Consider the following 15,586-nt stretch of genomic DNA (forward strand, 5'->3'; position numbering starts at 1 on the left):
AGTAATATTAATTGATGAATTAAATTTAAGTTTATAAATAACACTAATATTAAATTTCCATATAATATAATCAGCTATTGCCAGGTTCCACTGAGTTCAAGTCTCTATCTTTCAACTTTTCTCTAGATAGTATTCCATTAACTCATAAAGTTGACCAGTATTTATTTAAGTGTAAAAAGTTTGCAGATTCTAAATTATTATTACCTATTTATATACTGCAAATAACCAGATATTTTTCCTGAAATACCAGGTTCTTCATTCCATGTGAAAAGAATTTGTTATATCTTTGCTTGTTCTGTTAGACATGAAAGGGAATTTATTTACATCTTCTCACAGAAAAGTTTTAACTTAATTCATGATCACTTTTAAATCGTAATACCGTGCATGTTATAAGGCTATAAATTTAGACCAAGATGGATATTTATTAAAAGCTGTATTTATCATTATTTAAAATTAACATGTGCAAAAATTTAACATTTATTCCTAGAGAACTATGTTTCTAATCTCTGTATAAACCCTTAACTAAACAAAAAAAGCCTAAAGGTAACCCAAATAGGGCTAGATTAGCCTTAATATGACAATGAGCTAAACTGTTAGAAACTAAAATTTTACTACAGTTTTAATTACACTTTTTAACAATTGCCAAGAGAAGAGGGAAAGTATGAAAGCTTGTAAATTTATGCCCAGAACCTTTGCTAAAGGACCCACCTGCCAGAACAGAAGACATTAAGTGACTGCGGGTTAGATCCCTGGGCTGGGAAGGTCCCCTGGCGGGCTACCGTCCATGGGGTGGCCCAGAGTCAGGCGTGACTGAGCACAGACAGCACCACCTTTGTTTAGTTCAGTTTGATTAAGCTGTATGTGATGTGCCCACCGATTTTAAAGGTAGACACTGAGGTGCCATGGAACAAGCTAGAAGGGCAGAACTGTTACACCATTAGCTCCTTTCCAAAGGTGGGGAAAAGAGTGTTTCAAGTCTAATTTCTATTCTTTAGTACTTTGCTTCATTCATTGGTGAATAGGAGCATAGAGAATTTTAAATAGAAAATCTGTAAATTGAGTTCTAAAAAACCTATAAATTTTATATGCAACCTCAGCCTTCCATAGCAGCTTATTTCAACCCTGTGCTTGAGGAAAAGGGGAAAAAGAGAAAACAAGTCTATTTAGACAGAAGAGGGGTTAGGCAGGTTCTGGGAAAGGGGAAGGCGGGTGATGTTACTAGGATGTGCACGTGTGTTTATGTGTTGTCCAAGAGGCGGGGGTGGGGGGGCTGGGTGTTTGCCAGGTGGGTGAGAGAATTATTAAGAGATTTGTCCAAAATGCAGAGATGAAGGAAGAGGATGAGAATAATAATGATAAAATAAGGATCACTCTGATTTTATTCCTCAGCTCTGTCAGTTGCCTATCAAGGCCAAAAAAAGAAGAGCAATCTTTGAGCATATTTGTCTGTCTTATAGAAACTTCTCAATCCCCTGTGTTGACTCAGGTGTCTTTGCACCTGAGTTGGTCCCCAGAGAATTAATGGCAAGAGCAGCAGTGCCACCAGCATTTGGCACAATATTTTCTCATAGTAGGTTTGAGCATGTGTTTAATAAATATCTTAATGACTTCTTAAAGGCAGATAATTTTTCCATCCTGCTTAAGTGATAGTGACAATGTAATCCTTTTAGAGTTACACCTGCATAACTGTATCTATATAAATATATGTTATATATATTAAAGGAGTTAGGTTTGTTTAGCTATTGTTTTCTTTAGCACTTGTGAACCTATACTCAAAAGCAAAAGGAGGGTTCCCCCCCCATATACTCTTATACCTACTTTTTAAATCAAGATGATGTTAATCTCTAAAAAGCAAAACATACATAGAAAAAAATTTTTAACTTTTATTTTATGTTGGAGTAGAATCAATTAACAATGTGTCAATTTCAGGTGTACAGCGAAGTGATTCAGTTATACATATACATGTATCTACTTAAAATGATTATAAACTAAGTTAGGTGTTAGTTGCTCAGTCATGTCTGACTCTTGAGACCCCATAGACTGAAGCCCACCAGGCTCTTCTGTCCACTGAATTCTCTAAGCCAAAATACTGGAGTGAGTTGTCATTTTCTTTTCCAGGGGATCTTCCTGACCCAGGGGTCAAACCTGGGTCTTCTGCATTGCAGGCAGATTCTTTACCATCTGAGACATCACGGAAGCTCCAAAATGGTTATACTTACCTCAGAAAAATGTGTTTGACAAGCTTTCTTTTCTTTACATTTTCAGCACTAAATTATTTAGATCGTTTGTTCATTGAAATTTTGGGCTTCCCAGGTGGCACTAGTGGTAAAGAACCTGCCTGCCAATGCAGAAGACCTAAGAGACGTGGGTTCCATCCCTGGTCAGGAAGATCCCCTGGAGGAGGGCAACCCACTCCAGTATTCTTGCCTGGAATATTCCATGGAAAAAGGAGCCTGGTGGACTACAGTCCATAGGGTCACAAAGAATTGGACACAACTGAGTGACTAAGCACACACACACACACACACACACACACACAAATAACCTATAAAGCCTTCTGGACTTGGACCTTGGGATGCAGGACAGGCCAGGAAGCAGTGTAACTCAAGAGCTACAAGTTCACCTGACTTGGTATTGTCTATTTTTCACCCGAAAGAGACACAGTCAATACCCTGATACCGCTTCCACCCACCTTGTAATGCTGGGTGCAAGCACAGGTTTCTCTGACTGTAGTAGTAATGGTAGTTACATCACACAGTCATTTTCCCAGCTTGTCACAAGGGAAGAGTAAAGAACTTAACCCAGAAACTCTCTTCCAGCATAGCCCCGGAAACCCTCTGACCAGGTTGCATGTTCTTCTGGTGGGTCCTCACTGCCTTCTCCCTCCTCCATGGCTTAGCTTAGCTTTTATTTTAGCTCTTCAATTCTATTTTTACAAGCCCAGCATTGACTTTTGAAAGGAAACTGGTAATCTGCACTAACTCATCATTGTATTGTAAAAGCAATCATGTATTTTCAGTTCAGTTCCATAAAGTCACTCAGTCGTATATGACTCTGTGACCCCATGGACTACAAGCAGGCCAGGCCTCCCTGTCCATCACCAACTCCCGGAACTTGCTCAAACTCATGTCCGTGAAGTCGGTGATTCCATCCAACCATTTCATCATGTATTTTAGGTGAATGATATTTACATCAATCACAAGCTTACTATACAGCGGTCACTTTAAAATAGGTCCCCTTCTGTAATTCTCAAAGTTGTAGTATGAAATAGGCACTATTATTGTCTCCATGGTTTTAAGATAAGGAAATGAGACAATGTTTTAAATGACTCAGTAACACAGGTAATAAATGTCAGAGCAGAGATAGGTATGTCCTAGACCCTGAGACTTCTAGAATGATCAACTTTGTACACTGGCACAGATATAGATTTTAAATGTAATTGTCTTAAATCATTTGGGATAGTCCATACATGGAGATAGAGACCCCAGTTTGAATAGAAGTGTTCTCTGGAGACTAGGTGATAGTCAGTGTTCACCTTTGGCAATGATACAGTGAACAAGGTTTGCTCTTTACTGCTCCAGAACCTAGGAGGTCTGCTTCTCAAAACTCTTCTGAAAACATCCTCTCAAGACCTCCCTGAACCCTTCACTGAGTTTCTGGAGTTTTTACCCAAGATTTACCAATGTGTCTTCACTTAAAGTTGCCAGAAACGTAGGAAAAGACACACCATCTTCCTACATGCTCCTGTGTGCCGCCAACACCATAGGTGTCCTAATTTCTGTTTTCTTCCCTGATCAGAGAACAGGTGTTACTCTCAAATTTTCACTATGATTCTGCTTGTTCTCTTCTGTTTTGCTTCTCCTCATATGTTGAGTGCTATTCACAGATGTCATCTATTACCTTATAGAAGGAAATCATATCATGGTTGGTCATTAGGAATAAAATGTATGAAGTTAGCATACTTAGAATAAAGCATACCAAACCAGTGAAGTATTCTGAAGGGCCAGATAAGAGAAAAACTTGGAAAAAATGGACTGAGAAAGAAGGTGAGCCAGGAACACAGTGGGCCTTTGGTCATGGTTCCATAGAGGCTAGACCACACGTGTAGAAATAGAGCCCCATTCCTATGATAAGGGCATTTTAACTGGGGGATTTGGTTGCCCTGTAGATTTATACATTTGGGGATGGCTCAACCCCTTATGTTATTGTTCAAAGAGGTTTTAATTTTTTCTTTTTCTGTATTTCCTGTAACTTTATTCCCAAACCAGAATTTCTAGATCAGAGAACATTATCGATTTTGGTTTTGATTTGCTTTGTGGATTTTATCTATTAATACATGTAAAAAACATTACTCATTTGCTTACATTTTTAAGTGTGATACAGAAAAATAACACTATTTTCAATTCACAGGTTATATTTGAGTGCTGTTTATCAAAGATGAAACACTGGGTGGTATGGACCATTGGTCTGACCTAGGTTAAGTGTCTCATGGGTCTTTTGTTCTAGTCCTCTGCATACTTTTACACAGGAACATGGGCGTAAGGACAAGAGTAAGCATTGCAGTGGATTCGCACAGTGAGTTTATATATGTTGGGTTATTTAGTGAAATTTATGTTAGGTGGATGCTGGACACAGATTTGTTCATTTCAGACATCTGCATGTGTGATGAAAATTGTAAGATTTTTTTTTTTCTTGTTACTATGAATATTACAGAGAAATGGAAGAGGAATCACAGACTATTTGTTCTAGAATGTTTGGCTCTTTCACCCAGGTTATTTAAATGTGAGGACTAAACCGTTTGTCCAGTAGGTGGCACTCTTAGTCCTTGGACCCCAGAGTTCACAGATGAATGCCTGTCCTTTGCATTGGTTACAGACCACAACAGAATCCATGCCACGGATGTCTTACATGCTGTTTGGTATCTCACGACACAACCTATTCCAGGCCTCTCAACTGTGATTAATGATCACGGATCAGCAAGCGATTCAGGTACGTATTAAGTTCTCTGTGCTCCACTGTAAACTATGGGAACGGAAGAGTGGCTTTGTAAATAAGGAAGTGAGCATAACTGATATCAGTTTACTACTTTCTTCAAAGCTATATTATTTTCATCGTCTCTTCCCAGATTCTGACAGTGGATTTACACATGGCCATATGGGATATGTATTCTCAAAAATGTATAATGTGCCTGATGATAAATACGGATGTTTGTCTGGAAATATCCCTGCCTTGGAGTTGATGGCCTTGTATGTGGCTGCAGCCATGCATGACTATGATCACCCAGGAAGGACTAATGCTTTCCTGGTTGCAACGAGCGCCCCTCAGGTAAACCTTTTGATTTTGCCCGGGGAAGTAATTCAATTTTGAGGTTTCTCTGAAGAACATTAATTTTATTAATTTGACTTATAGCAGGCCAAGCGAATTGACCAAGCGAATATGAACGAAACTATATTTCGACCTGAGATAAAATTCTTAGAGACCATGCTCATTTTGAAAAGATATGATGGCTTGTTCTAAGTTATTAATGATAGGTCTACATTTATCACCTATGGAGATCCTTTCTCAGTTTTCTTTTGAGGAAGAAAAACTGCTTGAATTCATATTAATGAATTTCCTCAACAAAGAATATCTGACTTATACAAAAGTTTTCTTTCTGAAAAGATTGGAGAACCAAATCTTTCTCGGTTCTTTAAGAATTAGAGGCTTCTTTGGATATAAATCCAGTTCCTTTGAGATACGTTATAACAAATATCATTTTTATGGCATCTTTATTGATTAGGAAGAATTAAAGATTGATTTATTTTATTCGAGGTAAATTTTTTACCTGACAAAAACAGTAACTTCAAAAACAGTAACTTTAAAGAAGTTCCTCTGGGCATGTGCTTAAATTTGAGTCAAATATCAATCACTAAGTATTTAGGAATCTCCATCTATATAATTAAACTTTGGTTTAATCAGATGGATGGACCTGTTTTACTAAAGATCCCATGATCTTATTTTTCTTTCTAGAGGCTCTAGAGACTAATCTGATCCATTACTCTTTTTTGTCATGTTTGCTTTTTGTCTTTTACTCTCTTCTCATCTATTTTTATCTGTTTCCACACTCTCTCTTATAGACTAGCCTAGAGTATTCCTTTAGTTAATTAAAATTAATTTCCTTTAATTTTCCTTTCATCTGTATACAGTACAAATATCCTGATTTTTTTTGACTACTTACATTTCTTTCACTGTTTCCTCCATACACTATATATTTTCCCTAAATATAAGCATATCCTTTGGCCAGCACATTTTACCATTGTTTTCCTATGTGTCCATGAATTTTCATTTACCTCAATAATAATTTTCATGTGCTTGGTCTTTCCTTTTTGTCATTATACCTTTTTTTCCTTCCATCATCAATCTGCCACACTAGACTTCAGGCATTTTTTTAGGCAACTTTCTTTTCCTTCACAGCTTCCCTCAGCATTATTCAAACAAGTAGATATTTACTATATACTTTCAATTACTAGACAGAGGGTAATATTTCCTATGACTGATTGTGAAGTAAGAATATTTTGAATTATGAGCTTCTCAGGGATATCATCCCTCTTTATTAGTTACATGTGTTTAATTAAAAGAAAGTCATTCTTATTTTAGATGTGGGCAATAACTGAGTTACCTCTTAGGGATATTAATATATTTGCATATTTTTATGGTTAAATTCCTGTGTTTTGAAAAAAGAGTAATCTGAAATAAGCTAAGTCTCCGCCCTTCACTTACAAGAATTTGAAATAAAATTTCGAGGAAATGAACTTTATCTTACCAAAAAAAGAAAAAATAACCAAGAAAAGTAAACAATGTACAGTAATAAGTAATTCTTAATAACTAGCTGTCACAACGTTGCATTTCTATGTTCTATGATAAAAGATGATTCCAAATGTTTTGCACATTCTCATTTATTTTTGTTTCTAATTTAAAAAGCTGAACTCCTGACTCTCATCTTTGCCTAGGCGGTGCTCTACAATGATCGCTCAGTCCTGGAGAATCATCACGCGGCTGCCGCATGGAACCTTTTCATGTCCCGGCCAGATTATAACTTCTTAGTTAACCTTGACCACGTGGAATTTAAGCATTTCCGTTTCCTTGTCATTGAAGCAATTCTGGCCACTGACCTGAAGAAGCACTTCGACTTTGTTGCCAAATTTAATGCCAAGGTAACTAGATTTGTACCAGTTCTCATTTTCTGGCCACATTAAAAGATGCCATGGAATAAGAGTGTTAAACAAAACTCGTTGCTGCCACCTCATAGATGTCGAATGTGAAAATGAAATGCAATGCAGTGTTAAACCAGAGGCAGTTATTTAGGCATTGGGCCCAACCTGGAAACCTAATATATTGAGGTCCTGTCGGTATATATTATACCTTGTACTGCAGAAGAATAATAGAATTCTAACTATCATTGTGATTTTATTTTTTTTTTTGCTCTCATCCCCGCGGAATACTAATTACCTGGTAGTAGTAAAGGTCAAAAACCTGAAGCAGAATTTAATACATCAAACATATAATAAATGCTCAAATAGTAACTCAAGAAATTTTCTTATCATTTGTAGCTACAGTATTTTAATAGTAATTTATAACACATGCTAGTATTAAATAGCATCTATTTTCAATTCCATAATGATCCATCATTTGTTATTATTTTTTTAGGTGAGCTATTTCACTACTAGTTTATACAAGCCAAATAACGTTATTTGAAACAGCTGAGATGTTTCTCATTACCTGGTATTCCTATCTGCACATGGTAGACAGACCAGAATACATATTTACAAGGTGATCAGAATTCTGTGATTTATTTTCCCGTTCAACTTGTGCATTCATTTAAGCTTTGTCCTTCAAACAGGTGAATGATGAAGTTGGAATAGATTGGACCAATGAAAATGATCGTCTACTGGTTTGTCAAATGTGTATAAAGTTGGCTGATATCAATGGGCCAGCTAAGAGTAAAGAGCTCCATCTTCAGTGGACAGAGGGTATTGTCAATGAATTTTATGAACAGGTAACTAATTTAACTATTTTTCTTAATCCATATTGAGGCTGCTTATAGATTCCCTAAAGCAGCAATCCCCAACCTATTGGGCACCAGAGACTGGTTTCATGGAAGACCATTTTTCCACAGATAGGGTAGGGGGGTTGATTTCAGGATGATTCAAGAACATTACATTTATCATGCACTTTATTTATATTATTTCATGTGCTCCACCTCAGATCATCAAGCATTTGATCCTGGAGGTTGGGGACCCCTGCTCTAAAGTTTCCAAAGGCTGTAAAAGTGTGATTAGTCATTTTATATTCATGATACCATGAGAAAAGGCACTGGCCAAATTTAATCTGAGGTTTAAAAAAATGACAAAAATTGAACTAAACCCTGGTGGCTCAGAGGTTAAAGCATCTGCCTGCAATGCAGGAGACCTGGGTTCGATCCCTGGGTCAGCAAGATCCCCTGGAGAAGGAAATGGCAACCCACTCCAGTATTCTTGTCTGGAGAATCCCATGGACAGAGGAGCCTTGTGGGCTATAGTCCACGGGGTCACACAGAGTCAGACACAACTGAGCGACTTAACTAACTATAAACATAAAACTCTTAAGGTAAAGTTATTAAGTATTTTGATGGGAAAAGGCATTAAGATAATGGAATGACCTCAGAAAATATTAGGAATCCCATTGAAATACTCATCAGTTTTATCATAATAGAAGCTAGGTTTAAATTTATATGGATGAATATATATCAAATTAAGTTCATTTACTTTTCTAACAGTTTATAACATCAGTACATGAAAAAGCTAATAAAAATAGCATTTTATTTGACACATTACCAACGGAACATGAAGGGATCTTCCCCACATGACCTTACCCCAACCATACTTGAAACCTTGTGTTTGGTGCTGTAAACGTCTCTCATAAGAGGAATCTCGAGGTAGTAGAGATGGGTAAATGACAGGCATCAATAGTGACCTAAAGGCCAGGAAAGAAGTACATATATGTACCCTAAGGAAAAACAGAGGTAATAACTCTCTTTAGATACTTAAAAGACTGACATACAAATTTAGGATTAGGTTTATCATAATGTTGTACAGCTTAAAGAACATAAGTTATATAAGATACTACAGGATTTGATTTAAAAAAACTTCCCTAAAAACAGACATGACTATAGCCAGTCTATTGAAGTTATAAGGAGATAGATTTTAGGTCAATGTCAAAAAGAAATTTGTATTCCCAAAGTCATCCAGAAATAAGATGAGGCCCCTTAGTAAGTAATAAATCACCTTTCACCAAACATATTTAAAGAAAGAATTTTTTTGAGTATTATAGACAGGACTCAAAAAAAAAGGTTTATACTTTCTAGAAAAGATTGTGTTTTCTTGGAACTAATTGATAGTCCTGAAATATTGACTATATATAAAATGTAAAGAAAAGAAACTTGTAATAATTCCATTACATACATAGGCATAACCAGTGATGATATTTTGGTATAATTCCTTCATTAATGTTGCTAGGTAATTTTGGGCTTTCAATCTGATTTTTTTTCTGAAAGATGAACTAGTTCAAAATAAAAACACTTACACAGTAGTACTTATACAGTAGTACTATTAAACATAGAAAAATAATATCAGAAACTATAATCACAGAAGACATAATTCAACCCAAAATTGGGATAAACTATTAACTCTTTAATTGAGGAATAAGTTATTTTAAACTTTCTAGCATACAAGACAAAAAAAAGGCAAACAGGATAGATTATCTGGTAGATATTTATGTCCAGCATTGCCTTTTAAGATGCATTTACATTCTAACTTACACTCTAATATAAGGAACAATGACTAGTGTGATGACAGAGATCATCTACTGAGACATAAACCATTTCTGGTAGTTCCCCTGATCGAAAACCAAACCCTCAAGATTACCAAAGAGTAAGGAGCAACAGAGCAGTCCTATAGGAAACTTAATGGGCTTCCCTGGTGGCTCAGAGGTTAAAGCGTCTGCCTGCAATGCAGGAGACCCAGGTTTGATCCCTGGGTCAGGAGGATCCCCTCAGGAAGATCCCCTGGAGAAGGAAATGGCAACCCTCTCCAGTATTCTTGCCTGAAGAATCCCATGGACGGAGGAGCCTGGTTAGGCTACAGTCCACAGGGTCGCAAAGAGTTGGACATGACTGAGTGACTTCACTCACTCAGGAATCCTAGTAATTTGGGTAAAATCTTTTAGCAGTCAAGGACAGAGAGAGTTCACACATCAATGCCCAGGTTCTTGCATATTTGCACATTTTTAGATGCCGGGTGAATGGTGACTTAATTTGTGTTTATCCTTTCCTTGTGCCTTTCTAGTTAACCGTGTTGCTACATTCCTATTTCTAGGGTGATGAAGAGGCCAGCCTTGGGTTACCAATAAGCCCCTTCATGGACCGTTCTGCTCCTCAGCTGGCCAACCTTCAGGAATCCTTCATCTCGCACATCGTGGGTCCTCTGTGCAACTCCTACGATTCAGCAGGACTAATGCCAGGGAAATGGGTGGAAGACAGTGATGAGTCAGGAGACACGGATGACCCAGAAGAGGAGGAGGAGGAAGCACCAAATGAAGAGGAAACCTGTGAAAATAAAGAATCTCCAAGTAAGTCAGAGAATCTTTCTCGAATGTGTTTCTCCTAGGATTGTTTTCTTACTTAAGTTCTGGTAAAGTTGATGCTTCTCACGAGTTACCTAGTCGAGTCCTCACATCGTCTACTGCATGGATTATGGATACTCCCCCTTCCCAAATATTATCATATTAATGGAAATTACAGATTATTATAATATCTATTATATTATATATATTATATATATATATTATATATAATCTATTATAACATCATGTTCATACAAAAGTATGTTCTCTGTCATGAATTAAAAAAATAATAAGTAGTCAAAGTCTATTTTTCAGAGTATCTTAATGAGTTAGCAGTGAAAGGAATCTCAGTTACCATCTAGACCAACATAGGCTTTTACTGGTTCGGTTGGGAAGAGATGCTGAAGTGGTAAGAGGTAGTAATCAGTCACTCATCAAATGTTTATTAAGCACCTACTCTGTGCCAGGCATTTTTCCAGGTACCTAATATAGAACCACAGACAAATCAGACCAAAAAAAAAAAATCAGTCCTTGCCCTTTTTGACTTGCGTTTCCAATGGGGTCAGCAGACACTAGGGAAGACTAGTCAGTAAATCTATAATATGTTAGATGCTGATAAATGCTAGAGTTAAAGAGAATATGAAATATTGCACAGAAAGATTAAAATCATAGACATAGACAAGATAGCCATGGAAGGTCTAAATAAGAAAGGTATTTTAAAAAAACCAAAACTTTGAAAGAAGCAAGGGAGTGATGCATGGAAATAGTTGTGGACAACTCATTTCAAGGAGAGAGGAAAGCCAGCCATGGAAGGTTCTGCTCTGGGCATTGGCTGGGTGTTCAGGAATCACCAGGAGGGCTGGGAGGCTGAAGCAGAGGAAGTGGGTGGGGAGCAGCAGGGGGGGCAGTGGGGACCCAGGTGATAGAGGGTTAGAAGGTAGGGCTCTACAGAATGGAGTTTAGCTTTTTCTCTGAATAAGGTGGGAAGCCATCAGAGGTTTTGAACAGAAGACTTAGTTGATTCAACTTAACGTTTTAACTTGATTGCTTCAACTATGGCATGGAAAATCTTCTGGAGTTTGGGGTGAGCAAGGGTGTAAGCAGGGCAGTGTGTTAAGAGGCTCTTGAAATCATCCAAGTGAGAGATGACTGAGGCATTGGGCCAGGGCAGTGAGAGTAGAGATAATGAGAAGTAGTCACATCTGGTCATTGGTTTCGCAGTGTATCGAACAGCCATTCCGATCTCTTCATCTCTTGAAATATTCTCTGCTGTTACTCCTGCCGTAGGGACAAGGATAATTAGGAAAACCAATGACCTTTATAGTGACATTGCACAAATACTGTTCCTGTTTTCATGGAAATATAGTATGCAGTTTCTACCTACCCTCATCAAACACGATCGTACTATTGGTAGTTTTCGAAGCCCTTCCCAAAAATATTACCAGTGAAAGACACCATGATCATTTGTTCCTGTTTTTTAGCAGTCAGGAAAATGCATGACATAGTTTATTTTGGCCATCTAGTAAAGAGATAGTCTAATGTGGATATTAACCTATTTCACCCTCATGTAAGTGCCCTGTTGTAAGCTCACATAAGCAGAGAAAAAGAACTCATTATTAACCATAGGCTGGGTAAAGAGGAGCAAATTTGGTTTTTGGTCAGATTTTTGCTTAAGTTCTTACCCATATATTAATGTTGATACAAAATGAGAGGAAAACCAGACGTTGTTTTTCTTCAGTATTCTATTCTCAAGGTAATTTTATTTTATTCCTCTGATGCTTATAAAAAGATTTCTATTAAAAATTCTGTGCTGACCTTGGCATTCAGAGTTAGGAGCCAAGATGGGATTCATGGATTATTTATTCATTTTCTCACTTAATAAACATGCATGATTTTCTTTATCACTCAGAGAGCCAAGTAATTTGCTGTCTGACTAAGGACTGGGCAGTTTTTCCACTGACTGTTATTGGAAAGTGTGGTCAGCTTAGCCTCTGGAAAAGCTTTGTTCCCATGGACCCTACCTGATTGCTATTTGAACTCAAATACATTGAAACAACACACACATAATCTATGCATCAAGAATTAAAGAACCTAGGTTAGGAAATTCAACAGGCTCAACCGGTCAATATTGGCTTTAGTGGCTTTGTCTCTATTCTGTAGAGTTGGGTGGCCATATTAACTCCCAGATTCTAACGTCTTACTCTCCTGACATTCCCTTTTTTAATCGTGCTCACTAAAACGGGAATGAGAATTCTGTGGATTCTGTTTACTAATGGCTTCTGAATGTCAACTGGACACCTTACATTAAAATTTAAGACATCATCAACAATGATTTGATAACCATAGCTTTTGAAAAATTACCTTTGAAGTTTCCCATTATTAGCCAAGAAAATGATAAATATTGAGCAGCATTAGTGTTTAGTAAAATTTGGCCACATGGAATTCTAGAAATGGAATTGGTGACCACCCAGTTCAGCTGCCTCATTTTACAAAACTCTACACTGAGGCTCAGGAGTTTAACAGACATCCCAAGGTGTATATAGTTTCTGCAGAACCAGAAATGAAACTCAGATTTCCTCAGTTTTAACTCTTTTATTACTGACTCTAGGTAATTTTAATTTCAGGATTCATAATGACTGAGATGGTTAACTTGATTTATCCTAAAATTTAGATTTCAGAAAAAATGTAAATTAAATATGCATTGATAATTTCAGCAATCTGCATAACTTGTAGATCTCAGGAAATACAGAATAAAATGTTTCAATATGGTATCCTAGGGAAAGACGGCTTTTTCCCCCCACATCATAATTAAATCTGAAAGATTCCTACAGTGAACTAAGAGGTTTCTAATGAAGTACTAAGCTGCATTTAGAATTTGAGCAATGAAAGGACCTTTGTTCTCATTTCAAAAGGTTCCAGTGCTGAACAATTTGGCTCCCAATATAGGCATGTTTTAGACCACCTGCGGACTCTAATCTACGCAAATTTGTTTGGTACAAACTCCCTTCTACGTCACCTTATTCAGTTTAATTCCAGAGAGGTTTACTGCTAACATTGAGCAGCCTTAATAAGAGAACAGCTGCTCTCATGGGGGCTGCCCTGAAAGGAAAAAGAGAAAAAATGAGCTTTTGTTAGCTTCTTCCCTGAGAATTCACTGCCATGAATGTGTATAACTTTCAGATGCAATAATCACCTTGAGCAGTAGAGTATGTCCTATGTCTGATTCAAGTCCATCCTTCAGCCAATGATTCACCTGTAAATATCTTGACTCAAAGGATTAGATTAAAAAGTATGTTAACATGTAAAGATTCTCAACAGTAACTGATTTGAACTTAACTGCAATAAAAACGATGTAGAAATAGACAAGTAGATAACTTTGGTAGAAGAGTAATCTTCAAGGTTTACTCTTAAATCTTAAATAGATGCATATATTTTATTGGTTTCTATAGAAAGAGTTGAGATTGTTTTAAATTTTAGTTTATTTATTTCCCTTGTTAAGAATCTTATAATTGAAGAAAGTGATATTATACTCCATGCCATCTGCCTGTCACTTACCTGGAATGCTTACTCACCCAGTATATTTCGTTCTCATAATTTACGCATCCTTTGGGAAAAGTCTTATCTATTCCCTCACAGGCTGAGTATCTGATGTTGCCATACTTTGATGTGTCAGAGAGAAATTGTGCTGTTATATTCTTAAAAATAACAAGGAAGACTTTCTTCAGGACTCTTGTAATAGGAAAGAGACATTAGACTCAGCTGATTGAAACAGAGGCGGGAGAGTTTTTACACACTGGGATGAGGTGGTGATAAAAGTACTGGAGGACCTTAGAGGGGAGTTGGTCCGTGTGATTTGGCCACTTGTGTCCGTTAATTGATTCTTACTGAAGTTAGGCTCCTTCCCTCCCATGGAGATGTGAGGGAAGGGACCCTGTCTTTCTGAATAATTGCATTTCAAAGGATTAGCTTTCAGGTTCTTGAGAAAAAAGTTTCTTGGGTTGTCAAACTAGTGAGGCTGGGAGATTTATCTACACTACGTAGGAGCAGAGCAAGAAATTGCAATTACAAGTTTTATAAAGTAGATGCTTCAAGAGAAAAAGAGATCTGGGTCCTAGAGTCTGGAAGAAACCTGTCTAAAGTTTAATGAACATGAGGGAAACATAAGGCTCTCTTGATCTCTATAGGTCTATCATAAAACATAGCATGTGTATTTCAGTTTCAGTCTTCTAGGCCCTCTCTCCTATAGATGGTAAGCGCCTTTAAGGCAAACTCCGAGACTCATTGGTGTTTGTTTCTATAGCATCCAGAAAACTGCCTATCAGTTCCTGTGTGTTGTGATCAGTTGCTAAGTCGTGTTGCACTCTTTATGACCCCCATGGACGGTAGCCCACCAGGCTCCTCTGTCCATGGGGTTTCCCAGGCAAGAATACTGGAGTGGGTTGCCACTTCCTTCTCCAGGGGATCTTCCTCACTCAGAGATCAAACTCACATCTCCTGCGTCTCCTGCATTGCAGGTGGATTCTTTACCACTGAGCCACCAGGGAAGCCCTGCTTGTCAGTTAGTAGGTGGTAAATATAAGCTTATTTGTATCATGAATAATATAATACAGAAAATATTTTTTTAATTCTTGCTTCTGGCTACCTGTATCCATTCCCCCTGTCACTCATTCAACTAATTTCCTTATGTGTCTCTGTGGTTCAAAAGCAACTTAATGTCCTTTTTCTGAACTGTTTTTAAAATTGATCTTAACATTTTATAAAGTACAAGAAAAAAATGTATAATAAAATTGTTGAAGGAATCATCAGCATTTCCACAAAAATTTTGGTTGATTGCATATCTCATAGCCATCGGCTTTGCCTGTTGTTACTATTTGTTTCTTTTTCCTTCCAGATTATACATGGTAAATCATTACTATTTCATTAAGTACCCTCAAGTTGCTTGCAGATC

The 15,586-nt window shown here is 37.2% G+C and overlaps 1 protein-coding gene across 1 annotated transcript in view; it reads left to right on the forward strand.

Annotated features, from left to right (window-relative positions):
* Positions 1 to 15,586, forward strand: part of PDE3A (phosphodiesterase 3A) — a 356,553-nt gene that overhangs the window by 331,505 nt on the left and 9,462 nt on the right. Inside the window, exons 11-15 of the mRNA XM_043880675.1 lie at positions 4,876 to 4,989; positions 5,126 to 5,325; positions 6,990 to 7,193; positions 7,880 to 8,035; positions 10,392 to 10,644. Of these exons, the coding sequence (XP_043736610.1) occupies positions 4,876 to 4,989; positions 5,126 to 5,325; positions 6,990 to 7,193; positions 7,880 to 8,035; positions 10,392 to 10,644 (927 nt within the window). The remainder of the gene's footprint in view (positions 1 to 4,875; positions 4,990 to 5,125; positions 5,326 to 6,989; positions 7,194 to 7,879; positions 8,036 to 10,391; positions 10,645 to 15,586) is intronic.

Source organism: Cervus elaphus, chromosome 22 (assembly GCF_910594005.1).
Source record: "Cervus elaphus chromosome 22, mCerEla1.1, whole genome shotgun sequence".
In the NCBI taxonomy this organism is placed as follows: Eukaryota; Metazoa; Chordata; class Mammalia; order Artiodactyla; family Cervidae; genus Cervus; species Cervus elaphus.